The following is a 15,211-nucleotide window of genomic DNA, read 5'->3' on the forward strand; positions in this document are numbered from 1 at the left end:
GGAAGAAGCAGGCTCCACGCAGGGAGCCCGACGTGGGACTCGATCCTGGGTCTCCAGGATCACACCCTGGGCGCCAAACCGCTGAGCCACCCGGGCTGCCCAAATTAATTGTTGATTAATGCAGAATAGGTAGAGGATTGAATTTTAGTAACATTTTTGGTGAATTTTTTTTTTTGGTGAATTTTAGTAATTCAGTAATAATTTTGGTGAATTGATAGATTGATAGTGTTGGTGGATCACTATGGTGTGGTTGGCAGTTTCTGTTTTGGAGTCAGGCAAACACGACTCCTGACCCAGCTCTGCTTCCTAATAGTCACATGACTGCAGACAAGGGACTCTCAGTTTTCTCATCAATCAAAATGGGGGTAATAATAGTACTTCCTTCATAGAATTGCATGAAATTAAATGAGATCATCCAGATAAAGCTCTTAACTCAGTATCTGGCACATAGTAGGTACTGTAGAAATAATTCTTGTTCTTCCTCTTTCTCCTTGTTATTTTGTTTTTATTTGTTTTTTTTTTATTCTTTCCTTTGTCCTTTTCTGTTTTTCACCAAATTTTGGACTATCTAAAACAGGATTAAAGAAGCTGCAGTTATTGAATTCTGAAGGTATACTGCAGGTAGTACAAGAAACTCACTAGATGAGAAAATTACCCCTTGGAAATATTTAAGACATGAAACACAGGAGAAGTAAGAGAACAATAGATACTTTATTTGGATGGATTACCTCCAGGGATGAGTGGGACTGCCCCCCCAGTATTTTTTGTTCACATTGGGCTACTTCCATGCTGCAGCATGAAGGTCTTTTATGCAACCAAACTATGGAACTGGGTTTATAGGGACGGATCATATTGGAATCCTGACATCATAGCTACAACCTCTTGTCTTTACAAAGCAATGCCATGTGGGACATCAGAAATGGATTACATTATAGAGTGACCAGGATTTTTGCAAGTAAATTTTTTTTTTTTAAACAAACCATGTACAAAGCATGATGGAAAGTACTGGAAAGCCTGAAGAAAGGAAAACTGAATCCAGTCCCAACTCTGCCACAGATTGGTGTGACCTTGGACAAAAAGTTTATTTTTATTTATTTATTTTTAAAATGTTTTTACATTTATTTTTATTTTTAAAAAATATTTATTTATGATAGACAGAGAGAGAGAGAGAGGCAGAGACACACAGGCAGAGGGAGAAGCAGGCTCCATGCACTGGGAGCCCGACGCGGGACTGGATCCCGGGTCTCCAGGATCGCGCCCTGGGCCAAAGGCAGGCGCCAAACCGCTGAGCCACCCAGGGATTCCCTGGACAAAAAGTTTAAACTCTGCTCCTTTACTTCTAAAATTATACAATCATAATGTTGAATTCCTAGATGATCTCAAAGGTAAATTCTGGCTCAAATATTTTCTAATTCTATATTAGATCCTGTGGCAATTACACTAATATTTTGTATCTCTCCTGGTTCAAGGTTACCTTGTGAAAAGAGCAGACATAGGGAAAAAGATCTTGGGAACAGAACAAGACTTGAAATCAGGGTTCTGATTCCAGGTCTGATGTGATCTTGGGAAATCCCTTGACCTGGTGCATTTTAACCCTGGCTGCATATTCAACCAATCTGGGAAGATTTTAAAGACACTGATGTTGGATCCCGCTCTTGAAGATTCTAAATAGTCAGGCAATGATAAGTCGTTAAAACTCTCTGGGTAACTTGGATGTGCAGCCAGGATGGAGAATCACGGCAAAACCAGTAAGTCTTAGTGTCCTCACATCTAAGATGGAGCTTCTAAAAAAATAGTAGTAATTGCCCTCTCTGTGTCACAGAATTGAGGATCAAATAAAATAAAACAGATAAAAGCACTTTGTGATGTGTAAATGCACAGTAATTATTAAAGCAGACATTATTAAAGGACTTAGCTATTGTTATTATGCAAATGTTAGGGATTATCATTGGTGTATTAATTCTGCTGCTGGAGTTCTAACCCTTTCAGATAAAATTCGCTTGCTGTCTCTAAAAGTAGTTGAGGTTTCCGCCCACCTGCCCAATTAGTATGTGGCAATTTCCTTCTAGTGTTGCTCTGTGCCACAGTGAGGGTTTAATGATTATGTGTTGACTCAGATTATTCTTAATAAACACAATTCTTCCAGGTTTTGCATAGCATATCTCAACACCACAAATCATGGGGACATGCTTGTTTATCCCTTTGTGCTGCAGCTTGTAAATGCTCCAAACTGTGGGGTAAACTAGCCTAGTGTTTCCGTGGTGGGAAAAAAATGAAACTGTTTTTCAAATGCATCCTACTCTGCCAGTAAGTCCTGATTATCCTTCATTTAGCATCATATCTGTTAAGAACTTAATTTTCGGTTTTAACAGTGGTTACCTGTCTTTAGATTTGTTCATTTAGACATTTTTGTCTGGTCAAATATTCCACTAGAAATGCCTGTGGCCATTGCAGTTTTGGTAATGCATTCTTCCCCCAGGACTGTTGGAACAAGTCACATTTTGACTTCTGAGATTGTCCCACAGTGGCCTCTCCTTCAGAATGACCACAGGTATATTTAACATAGACTTGCAGACTTATTTTTCATGAATCTGAAGGTCGCCTGAGGCGTTGGGCGTGGCCCTGTGTCTGGAGAACCTACATGCTGCCTCATAGCCTCCTTGGGACTGAGATTTGGGGAATCCAGACAGATCACTGATGGTGACAGGCTCCGGGAAAGGCTGCCACTGCGTGTGTTACTCCGTCTTCTGACCTGTCATGGCTGTAGCATTTATTCGGCATCTCCTTGCTCCCCAGAAAATACATCTTGGCAAAACAAGAGAACAATCTGGGATCTTTTGGTATCTGTAATTTTTTTGGAAAATGATTTCTGGCATTCGCCTCCATTGTGTAAGTCTAGGAATCATCTCTAAACAGAGGAATGCTTCTTTCCTTAGGAACCCCTTCAAACAATGCATGTGTATTAAGAATTAGACAACTGCATTGTTAATGAAATGAAGAGCTAAATTTCAATGAAGAGGTGGCTTTTTGGGAGTTAGAACCATGTCTGTTATTGCACATGCTTTTCTGCTCACAAGCGTACAAGATAATGCAGTTGATGAAAAATGTTAAGCTTAAGATAGATATTTATACACACATGTAGTTAAAAATGGTAGGTTGACAAACCGGGGCTGCATGCTTTTTACATTTTTAAAGGGTTGTAAAAAAAAGAGAGAATATGCGTCAGAGACCATATGGCACACAGAGCCTAAAATATTTACTATCTGGCCCTTTATAGAAAATGTTTGCTGACCCTTGAACCATGTGGAAAGCACCAGTAATAGATCTCACTCTTTTTTTTCACTTTCCCCAAGAAGATATTTACTATCTGGCCCTTTATAGAAAATGTTTGCTGACCCTTGAACCATGTGGAAAGCACCAGTAATAGATCTCACTCTTTTTTTTCACTTTCCCCAAGAAGCACATTGTCTTCTTTCCTTGGTGATATTCATTTCTACTTGTAAAGTCAGTGTTCACAGCCATTCTAAAAAGAGGAGAAACCTTCCAGAGCCGAATCTGTCCCAGGATCTGCCCCCAGCCAGCTCTGTGGAGTCAGAGCCCTTCCACCCCCAGCCCGCGTTCGCGCTGTTGCTTCACCCGCAGATGGCCCCTCAGCGTCTGCTTCCACCAGTCTGCTGCGTGCCTTCTTCGACCTTGGCTTTTTGGCCACATGATTATTCCATTCTAATTGCTCTTGTGAATCTGCTCTGTTACATTGCCCTCCCCCCACCCCACAGTTTTCGCCCTCCAAAGCCCCTCTTCTGTGACCCCTTTGTCTGCCTTTTCCCCTAGAGTCTCAGGCCTTTAGAGACAGATGCTTTCCAAATCTAATATTTCTACCCCCCCCTTTTTTTTCTTTAAGATTTTATTTATCTATTTGAGAGAGAGAAAGAAAGAGAGAGAGCAAGCACTGGGGAGAGGAAGAAGCAGCCTCCTACCTGGCAGGGAACCGGGGGTGGGGCTTGATCTCAGGACCCAGGGATCATGACCTGAGCCAGGCAGATGGTTAACCCCCCGACCCTGTGCAGGCTCAGTTTTCTCACTGGTTACAAAGTGGGTCCAGTTCTCCCCTGCAACAGACTGTAGCAGAGAGGACTTCTGGTGTCTTCCAGAACCAGACCAGCAGAACCATGTTAGTGAGCAGTATGGCTACTCTTTTGGGGCACTGGTCACACACACCAATATTTGTGTTCACTTGGTGTCCACATCTCCTAGTGTAATTTCTTTCCCATGGACCTTCTGGCCTCTTGCCTTCACTTACAACTGTGACAATTTCTCATGTCTGCCATGTTGACCAGGTCACTCCAATGGTCCCTGATGCCTGTGGGATCCAGCACACATATCTAACCAGAGCTATCACAGCCGTCAAGCATCGGGTACACACTTTTTGATATCCTAGTCCAGCTTGCTGAATCCCTCCCTCTCCTGCCTGTGGCTATCCTTCTACTCAAAACACATTGATCAAATGCTGACTCCATTCCAGGTACTATATCGTAGGCACTGGGAATCAGGGATGACCAAGATGCAGCCTAGTTCAGTAAATTTTTTTTTTTTTAACAGGGGAAAGATGGTATGCACAAACATGAATATAGATCAAAGCAGCAGGTGGTGATTGACAAAGTTATTAAATATCAGGAAAGCACAGATCATATTTGGAACTAAGCTGTATAACCATAAATATTCCAAATTACTTAATGGGACTATTACAAAATCTGACAAATCATCCACTTAAAAAAATTTAATTCTGTTTTTAAGTTTCTCTTAAAAATATGGCTTAAGGATCAAACTTCTGGTAAATTTTTCTGAGTGATTTACTCCTTCTCTAACTCATGATCTCATTTGCTGATGCACTATCTTGCCTCCAGCCATGTCTGTAAACATTAAAGTTCTACAAATAAATGCAGTCTTTTGATTATAGTGCAAAAGACAACATTCTGCTTTGTAAACACTCCTGCTTCTTATTGGAAACTGGAAGGAGTCCTCATGCTATTTCCCAAGTGCACAGAATGCATGGTGGCTTAAACTGAAGCGTGTTAGTTGGTCCAGGTTGATACATAGCTTTATTCATTAGAATAGGCTTTGAGACGGGATCACTCAATTACAATAGGGTCTTTTCAAATAACTGCATCTCAGCATCTTTCCCCCTTTCATTTCCTTCTTTCTTCTCATTCCTTGTACACCTCCCTTTCTCCAGCCCTTTTTCAAGATTCTATCATTATATCAGATATAAGTTGGGAAAACCTAACCAGGGCATGCTTGCCTTGAGACACCCCCAAGAACACTGACCTACAGGTAGGAACTACAGGGGGATGGGAGTGTTTACCAGCTTGCTCCAGTGTGACTCCTGCTATAGTGCACCACAGACTTTTTGTTTATTCATTCATGCTATGCTTTCTGAGAGCCTTCTCTGGGCCACAAACACTATGCTAAGGACACTATATTGAGTCAAAGAGAACATTATTGCTTCCCCTGCTTGGGGAAGTAGCATCAGTTACAAGTTTACATTAATAAATGTATGATAATTAATATTGTAGCTCTGATACAGAGAGGAGGAGCTAATGTTAGTGTTTAAGCCCCTATCAGCTCTGTGATCTTTGATTTCTGTATGTGTGTCTGCCTTTCTTCCTCTCTCCTGTTATCTCTCTTCCCCTCTCCTTCTGTCTTCCTTCTTTGTTAAGTGGGGATTGTTGGGGTGGAAAAAATTTTCCGTATGCTTTAAAGGTTCTTCTGGCTGGTCAAAAGTTAAATTGACATGAGACATTAAAAGAGAAAAATTAATTTCATACATACAAGAACTCCACATACATGAAAATTCTAAAGACCGAAAGGTAAAATGAGATATATCTGCTCTCCTGAGCTAAGGAACGGGATAGGTGCTGGGGGCTTCGGAGGGGAGGACGGCAATTCACAGGGCAATAAGAATAAGAGCTGATGATTGGTAATTAGATATTTGCACTGCCCTACAGAGGGTCACTCAGAAAAAAGTTATCCTTGGTAATAACTCATTCTGGGAAAGACCACCAATTTAAATTCTTTTAGGTAGTTAAGGGAGGGGCAAAGTTTTCTTTTGAATCCACAGGGTTTCCAACATAGTCACATGGCACATTTTGGGAAGACTTGTACTGAACGTCTTTGGGGCGGAGAATAAGGCTAACAGCACTGAGCCCTGTCATCACTATGGTGCTTTATACTCTTATTTTTCCTTTTAATTAAGGAATTCTGGATCTCCCACAGTAGGTGTTATAATCTCCATTTTAAATACAAATAATGGAGTAAGACAACGTTGTTATTACTTGTTCTCATTGGATGGGTGAATAAACGAATGCTTGCATTGTGGGAACTTGGGAACAGAAATATGTCACAGGCCCTAATTTGAAACCAGCTGTCGGATTTAGTGGCTGCTAACCTACCTAACTCAGGGATTCTCCACTTACTTTTTTTTTTTTTTTTTAATTATTAAAGAGCAGCAAGAGAAAAATCTCCCCCTTTCTTTTCAGAAGTCAGGACTAGATCTCAAAATTTCAAATGTGTCCCCTCCAGTGCATGCCCGCCCACGTGGTTGAAAAACGATGGCTTTCCCCAACTAGATGCCACACGCTTAGCTTCTAATCTCGCATTTCTCGCTCCCAGATTTTCCAGATCTTCCCCCAATACACCCAGTTATGCTTTCTGAAGTGTCGAGGCAACATTTTCTGGTTTTTCGGCTTTCCGCGAAGCCCCGGGGCCTGGGCACTGGGGCCAGAGGCCGGGGTGGAGCCCCCCAGCTCCGGGGCTCCCCGAGCCCCCGCGCCCGCCTGCAGCCCCGCGCCTGGCAGCCCCCGCTTCACTGGCCGGGAGGGAGGGCGCCAACCAGGAGGAGCCGCGCTATTTTTACCTCCTTGGCCGCAATCCTTTGTATTTATCTGGAGAGAGGAAATAAACAGAGGATTAGGGAGGAAATGCTTGGCCTCGGTGTCTCCCGGGGAAAGAGGGGGTCGGAATAGGACGAAGGGAAATTTGGAAGGTTTGGGCTGGAGGACGAGGCAGGTGCTTCTTTTCTGCAGATGGCCGTGGCCTCTGGCCTGGACCCCGTCACGGTTCTTTCCTCCCCTCCGGCTAACGATCCCGGCCGCCGGCCTTCGCGCTCTCTGCCCCCACCTCTGGAGGCGCCGCCGTCACCCCGAGGCCGCCCGGGGATGCTGCATCACTCCGCGGCCCCCCGCCCCCCGCCCCTTGCCTCCGCGGCGACGCATGCGCAGTGCGCCCCGTGCCCGGCACTAGCCACAGCGTCGGGACCGGCGTCGGCGGCAGCATCAGGACCCGCGGGCGCGCTCTCGAGGGCGGGGCGCCCCCCCCCCCCCGCCGCGCGCCCCCGCGCCCCGCGCCCCGCGCCCCGCGCCCCCGCGCCGCGCGCTCGCCCGCGCCGTCTCAGCATCCTCAGCCCCGGCGGCAGCCCCCGCAGCTGCTGGAGCGGCCGCGCCCGCCGCAGGGAGGGAGGAGCATCTGGGGCGGCTCCAAGTTGGCGGAGCCGCCGGGACCCCCGGACTCCTCCGCGGCCGCCCGGGAGGGGCGGAGAGGCGAGAGGCGAGCAGGGGAGGGGAGCCGCCGGCCGCCGGTGCCGCGCCCCGAGCCCCTGCCCCTGCCCCTGCCCCTGCCCCTGCCCCTGCCCCTGCCCGCGGCCGCACCATGCGCGCCCAGCCGGCGTGATCGGCCCCGCCCGCAGCCTCCCCGCAGCCTCCCCCGGCGCTGTCGCCGGCCACACCGAGCGGCGCCCGGGAGCTATGAGCCATGAAGCCGCCCGGCAGCAGCTCCCGGCGGCCGCCCCGCGCGGGCTCCAGCCGGCCCCGCGCCTCCCGCGGCCCCCGCGGCGGCCCCGCCGGCCCGGTGCCCGCCCGCACGCCGCCCTGCCGCCTGCTCCTCGTCCTTCTCCTGCTGCCTCCTCTCGCCACCTCGTCGCGGCCCCGCGCCTGGGGGGCGGCTGCGCCCAGCGGTGGGTATGGCCCCGGTGCCCTTCGCGTTGCCTGCCCGCCCGCCGGGCCCCGCGGAGGAGAGCGAAGGGCACGCGGGTCCGTGCGCCCCGGACACGTCCCGGGCTCGGCCTCTCCCCCTCTCCCTCCCGAGCCCCCCGTGCGTTCCAGTTCACTTTCTGAAGTCCATTTCTGTTGCATTCACGAAAAACCCCATCCCAACGACGGTCGGTTCCGCCGGGAGGTATTTAGTGGATGCGGGGACCCTCAGCCATCCCTGCAACTTGGCGGAGGGGAAACCGGCGGACGGTAAATGCAGACAGGGAGCAAGTTGCTTCTGGGTGGAGAGGCTGAATGCGAACGGGGAGGATGTAATAATAAGAGTAACAATAATAATAATAGGGGTAACGTGTTGTTTCCTCAAATCGCCTACTGGGTTTATTCGCTGCTGTTGGAATTAGGATGGGGGAGGGCAACTCGGGAGGTAGAAACCTTTGGTTCGTGATTCTCAAAATGCTAGTCATGATAACGAACAATTAAGATAATACGATATTCAATACATAGATGATGGGAAATCAGTGGAAAGGGAAAGCTGGCCCTGGCAGAAAAAATAAAAGGAATTGGAAAGCTGCCAGCATCTGCTTGCCTCTATGGCAAAGGATTTTTTGCTCATCTCAAAGTTTAAAGCAAAAGGAATTGCCTGTTTTGTTTAAGGAATCAATTAACAGCCCCTATCCATGCATTCAGCACTCAAGTTCTCTTCGGAGCGTTCTTAGCTCTCAGCTGGGATACTCCTAGTCAGAGTCCCATTGAGCTGCTGCAGACTCAAGAGAAGGGGTGGACATGAGGGTCGGAACCTCTGAGCATGTTCCCTGAATGTCTTCCCTCAAGTCCACGCCGCCCCCCACCCCTACTCCCCATCCTTCGAAGTATGTATTTGAGACTGGTTAGAAATGTTCATGTAAAGCACAAATAATAATAAATAGTACACTATTGTATAAGCCTCACGGGCTGTTAACCTACTCAGGCCATTTCGTTGTTGCGATAACTTGCTTTGCTGTGTCTCTACTTCTTACTTGCTTATGAATAGAAAACTTTGTTTTTGCAATTAATGGGAACACACATAGTACTTTTGTATTTATAGGGTATATGTGTGTATTTGTGTATCTCTGTGCACCCCTCTCCCCCACCCCCAGCTCCGCATTGGAATGAAACTGCAGAAAAAAATTGGGGAGCCCTGGCAGATGAAGACAACACATCACAACAGAATAGCAGTAATATCAGTTACAGCAATGCATTGCAGAAAGAAATCACACTGCCTTCAAGACTCATATACTACATCAACCAAGACTCGGAAAGCCCTTACCATGTTCTTGACACAAAGACAAGACACCAGCAAAAACACAACAAGGTAGGCAAGGTGGGTCTGGGTATGCAGAGGTGGCTGCCTTGAGGAGTTTTCCTTTGCTTTGATTTTCTGCCAGAATCTGATCTCACAAATTTTACTGCAGCACTTTATTAGGAAATCAATTAATATTATGATAGAGGAGAAATAGGAGGAAGTAAACCTGAGATCTCCTGAGATAGGACTGCTGTTTGGGTTTTTTTTCTCTCTGACTCTCATGTGGAATCTGCATTTTCTTACGGCTTTTTAAATTCTGAAATGTGGTCCATCCGTCTCTCAGGTGCATTGAGCACTGAGCAGGAGTTAAGTGAGCATGTTGATGGTCCTGACTTCTATCTTGGAGGCTTTATATAAGGGTGCAGTGTTCTACCTCCCGTGATGAAAACTGCTTTCCAGCTGCACACAGAAGATGGCTATAACAGGGTATTTGCAGATTCCCTATCTGTCCTTCACGTAGAAATTGAGGGTTAAAATTTAATTTTAAGTTTCTTGCAATGATCAATAGGAAAGAATACTTTTTGTCTGAAGTATTTTCAGTAGGCAAACAATTTGACGTTTTAAAAGATTACGGCGACTATAAACAAACTGTTTATATAATATAGGGTCCAGTTTGGGCCAGCATAGTCTTTCAAGACTTTATCTACATTCATTGCAAGTGGTTGCTTTACTTTCAAGTTGGTTCAGAAAGTGGCACTGATTTTTGAAAAGGCATTCAATAGAAGATAAAGGGGCTTAATGTTCGAAGAGTTGGAAGGATCTTTTCTTCTTGCTTACTGTTCTTTATTTGAGTTAGTAATATTTTGGATGCCAGGCAGATTTACACAGTGGGTCAGTCATCAGTACCTCTGTTCTTTATCATGAGCAAAGAATAGAGTCTGTATGTCAAGTATTTTACCCCGGACTATAGCTGTTCAATGGAGAAAAGTAGTCACTGTCTAACATCTAGAATTTAAGAACTATATCTGTGGTTTATATCATTGTTTTTATTAGTTTTCTAAACTATAGGTAAATGGTAATGGTATTTATTCCTGTTTTACAAACAGGGAGTTAGAAATTTAAGGCTTTTGGGTGATAGCTAATATAAACTTCAAACTAATACAAACAGCTAATATAAACTTCAAGAAGCCTGAACACTTAATTTTTATTATTTTTTTACAAGTCAGTTTTCTGAGAAAATGCTTCCTTTGTATTGAATGTTATTGGAGCAGCTAATTTTGTTTTACAGTATTATGAAGTGGCTGTTACCCACTTTGAGACCAGTAGGACTCTGTTCTCACAGCCCTGTGACATCTGCTCCTATGTAACTCCATGAGTTGACTCCTGGATCCTGTCTGCCCATTTATCTTGTTGATAGGAGGAGTGGGTGGTGACTTCAAGGAAGAAGAATCCAAGGCCCTCTTGTTAATGCATTGGGACCCATTTTATGGCTTTCCTAATTAACGAGACCTTCTACGGTTGAGTGGCAGGTTCTCAAACTCCAGTGCCTTTGGATAGGGGGCTGGAGGAATAAAAACAAAACAAAACAAAACAAAACCAAAAACTACCTTAAAGCCTATTTTAATTTTAGTATATGTGCTGTGCCAAAGCGAGCACCCTTAAAGCTATTTCAAAGAATACTGAAACCCTCCGGAGCTGAGACTTAAAAAAAATTCAGTGGAATATTTTTATAACTCAAATTTTGGAGGCAATGGCCAATGCCTGTCTTCTGGTCTGATGTTATGTGGTCGTTTTGTTGGATGGGACATGGTTTGACTGCTCTATGTCTTAATTTTTATAATAAGGTTTGTTAAACCTTCTCCTGCCACTCATGTAGACTTCTTACTATGGAACACAAACTCACAGTTGGAATGATTCTTCTCCATTTCCACCCTCCATGGTGGTGGTGGGTGTACTCTTACTTTAGAAAAAAAAATCCTTACACAGAAATTATATTTGAGAGCATTTTTCTCCTTTTTGTATTAGTTTAATTGAACAAACATTTGTTGCACATCTCTCCTGTGCAAAGGAGTATGTTAAGGATTCAGAGATAAGAGATAAGGAGTACAAGGATGAACAAGACATGGTCTGTCCTCCAGGAGACACAGAAATGAGATAAGCAAGGTTCTAAAAAGTGTCCTGCACAGGTGTAAACTGTGTCTTGTATTGTGGATTCCCTGGAACTTCCCTTTGTGTTCTATAATTTCCCTTTTATTTCTGTTTTCTTTTTTTAGATTTTTAATTTATTTATGCATGAGAGACATAGAGAGAGAGAGAAAGAGAGGCACAGGCAGAGGGAGAAGCAGGCTCTATACAGGGAGCCTGATGTGGGACTCTATCCCGGGTCTTCAGGATCAGGTCCTGGGCCAAAGGTGGCACTAAACCGCTGAGCCACCAGGGCTGCCCCCTTTTATTTCTGTTTTTAACCATCTCTTGAACTAGTTGACAAAAAGTGTGCCATATGTTTTCTGCTGTATCTTAGGATGACTTGCCTAATAATAGTGATGAGAGATACTTGTCATTTTAGCTGCTTTACAAATGTTTCAGTAAGAGAAAACCTATAGAATTTCATCATTCTTGCTCTTATAAAAGAGGTTTTGATTTTAATATCTGTGTATTAGGTACCTTTTTTTCTCTCCTGATTTCATTGCACTCAAGCACATTTTAATGAATGCCTTAGAAATGCTGAATCACTGTGCCATTCTCATGGATCCTTAGATTGGGGATAGAGGTGGAGAGGGAAGTTCCCAGATATAGGTTGCAAGGCAGGGCTTTGTATTTATTTCATAAATATTCAGTGTTGATCAGTCCTTATTACTTTACAACTATAAAAGTGAAAATGCTATTAACTCTTTCAAAATTTGTAAGTAAAAACAGACTGTGCAAAACACCTCTGTTAATGCCAGTGTTCCTGAAAACCTGGAAGTTCTCTTTGTCAGAGATTGTTTAGGATCCCTTTTATCTCCAGATAGGGTGATGTATAACTTATCGTCCAAATTGCCATTTTTGAGAGTGACTGTGAGCATGCTTAATAATCTTGCTAGGATAAGAAGCATAGACTGAGATGGTCCAGAGTAGATGGGGACCTGTGGCCACCTCAGATCTAAACGATTATGCTCCTTGAGTTTTGGTGCTTATCCCAATTCAAGTTTCTTCACAGACCAAGTTTTATTTTTCTGATGAATTATTGTAAATTTTTTCTTACTTGCTAGGAAGTCAGTTTACTGCCTTGTAGAAGTATCGGGATATGAAATGGAAAAATTTAGTTTTGTTTTGTTACCAACACTTGTCTTTTTTATGTGTGGAGACTTTTACAAGCAAAAATGGAAATTTATGGTTACTAAACAGAAGCATTTTATGAACCACTAATGGCATATATTAATGAAATGGGCCATACATTTAAAAAGAGAAATAATTTAGATTTATTCATTCACATTCATTCATTCATTCTGAGATAATCCTATGAGGTTTGTTCCTAAGAAAGTAATGAACCTGTAGGGGAGGAAAAATAATTTTCCTTCTACCCTTCTAAATTCTTGGCTGAGTCACATCCTCTAATAAAAGACAGTTCAACAGGATGGAAACAAATGGAAGTTTTATACCATATGTACATCTTATATATATGGGAGAGACCCAGGAAAACTGAGTGTGTCTCCAGAATGGCCCAAGTCACTACTTTAGATAACATCTCCAGCTAAAGATGAAAGATGTTGGGGTGGAAGGTGGGGATCCAGTTGTGGGAAGCTGTCAGAAAAAGCACAGTAAGCAATGGTAAGGTAAATCTTTGCCTTCTTTATTGATGAGAGTTCCTAGACGTTTCAAATCATTGTCTTCCTGATAGAAAGATAGATAGAGAGAGAGAGAGAGAGACCCTTACAGATGGAAATTTCTTATAAAATGTAAATGACTCTTACAGAAGGACTTCTACTCCGATTTTCAGAACTTCTCCTGTGTCTGCTGTTTCTTAGAAATAATCAGCCTAAAATAATCCTTTTGCCAAAGAAGCATATTTTAAGATGGCATATTCTCTCCCCCTCAAACCTTTTCCTGAAACTTCCCTTTAGTCAAAAATTACTTGCTCTGGATCCTACTCCTTTAGGATTCTTTTCTCTTCCTGTTGGGAAGGGATGGAAGAGGTACGCTCTGCCTAGCAGGGGATCTAAGAAAGATGAGAGTCATCTCTTTTATTTTTTGTTGGCCTGCACAAAGCTCAGTCTTTTGTGACCTTCCCTACTGTGATGGGGAGCCAGAGCTGTGTATGGAAATAAGAATATGCACATTATAACCTGCTGAATGAGGGGGTACAAATCACCTGCGTAGGGGTCGGCAGGTAGCTCCCCCAGCACCTGAGTGGTCCTCCATCCCAGGTCGTGGGTGAGCAGGAGTTAGAGAGCAGAGTAGCAAGCACCTATTGCTTATGAGGTGGTTGAGGCCAAGGTTACTAACTTTTCGAGGTCTTAACTCCTAAGTGGTTATTTTAAAGATGTTTGTTTATTTATTTCAAAAAATTTATTTATTTATTTTAGAAAGAGAGAGAGAGAGAGTGAGTGTGGGGGGCAGAGGGAGAGGGACATAGAAGCTTAAGCAGACTTCTTGATGAGCACAGAACCAACTTGGGGCTCGATCTCATGACCCTGACATCATGACCTGAACTGAAACCAAGAGTTGGACGCCCAACCAACTGAGCCACTGAGATGCCATGAATGATTTTTATTAAGTAATCTTTACACCCAATGGGGGGCTTGAATTCACAACCTCTAGATCAAGAGTCATATGCTTCACTGACTGAGCTAACTGGGCACCCCCTGAGTGGTTATTTTAAAGGGTGCTCTGGGAAAAGCAAAACAGGAACTTAGCATGGGAATCCTAAAATCAAGTTCCTGAAGAAACGTCCAGACTCTGGGTGTGAACAAGGTTATTATGCTGTACAATGCCTGGGTAGCAACTCAGAAACAACAAAAAAAGTTGTTGTTCTCATCACAATTGACTCTGTGATGCTTAGGTATTAATCTTTAGGGAAAATTCTAGGCACTGGCAGGATTGTGGATAGTAAGAGCCACTGGCAGAGTTTTGGTCACCTAACACATGAGACATGTGAAAAAAGCAAAAATGCCAGTCATCCATATCAGTAGACAAATGAAAGGTTGAAATCCTGTCATAACCATTCCCTTCTTTTATTGAGATCCAGCCAAGATAATAAAGCCCTTGGATAAGGTGAAGCTAGTTGTTTGGTTACAAGCCTGGGTGAGGTTTTGAAACACTTGTACCTGTTGGGCCATCTTTCCTAAGTTTCTCTGACTTTGTCCAGAATTATTAATATACAGGCAGCAGGTGATGCCCTTTATAGCGCATATGCCTCCTTCCTCAGCCAGTACGTAATCTGAAGCTGAATGGTTATCTGAAACTATCTCTGCTAAAGATCATGTTTTTTTTTTTTTCTTTATAAGTTTTTTTTTAAAATTTATTTATGACAAACATAGAGAAAGAGAGAGGCAGAGACACAGGCAGAGGGAGAAGCAGTCTCCACACAGGGAGCCTGATGTGGGACTTGATCCCGGGTCTCCAGGATCACACCCTGGGCCACTGGGGCTGCCCAGATCATGTTGTTATTACATTAAGAGTAGGCTTTGGTGCAGCAGCCCAGTGTGTTCCACCAGGGTGGCTGACAGAGTGGTGTTTGCCTTAATGATTTGCTCTTGGGTGCCTAATGCAGCAGCACCTTGCCCAGCCCCTGTGGGGGGTGGTTCGAGGCCTGTGCCCAACATAATGGGGTTGAACGCTGCACACTTTTGATGTCAGGGAGGCAGAAAGACAGGTTGAGGGTTCAATTCAGTGACTTGTAGGG

At 44.2% G+C, this 15,211-nt stretch overlaps 1 protein-coding gene across 4 annotated transcripts in view; it reads left to right on the forward strand.

Annotated features, from left to right (window-relative positions):
• Positions 1–15,211, forward strand: part of ADAM23 (ADAM metallopeptidase domain 23) — a 187,541-nt gene that overhangs the window by 12,567 nt on the left and 159,763 nt on the right. For 3 of the 4 annotated variants that reach the window (XM_038585538.1, XM_038585537.1, XM_038585539.1), the window contains exons 1-2: positions 7,807–8,008; positions 9,182–9,396. The exons of the other annotated variant lie outside the window; for it this stretch is intronic. In XM_038585538.1, the coding sequence (XP_038441466.1) occupies positions 7,807–8,008; positions 9,182–9,396 (417 nt within the window). Of the gene's footprint in view, positions 1–7,806; positions 8,009–9,181; positions 9,397–15,211 lie in introns of those variants that run through there. 4 annotated transcript variants of the gene reach the window in all.

Source organism: Canis lupus, chromosome 37 (genome assembly GCF_011100685.1).
Source record: "Canis lupus familiaris isolate Mischka breed German Shepherd chromosome 37, alternate assembly UU_Cfam_GSD_1.0, whole genome shotgun sequence".
In the NCBI taxonomy this organism is placed as follows: Eukaryota; Metazoa; Chordata; class Mammalia; order Carnivora; family Canidae; genus Canis; species Canis lupus.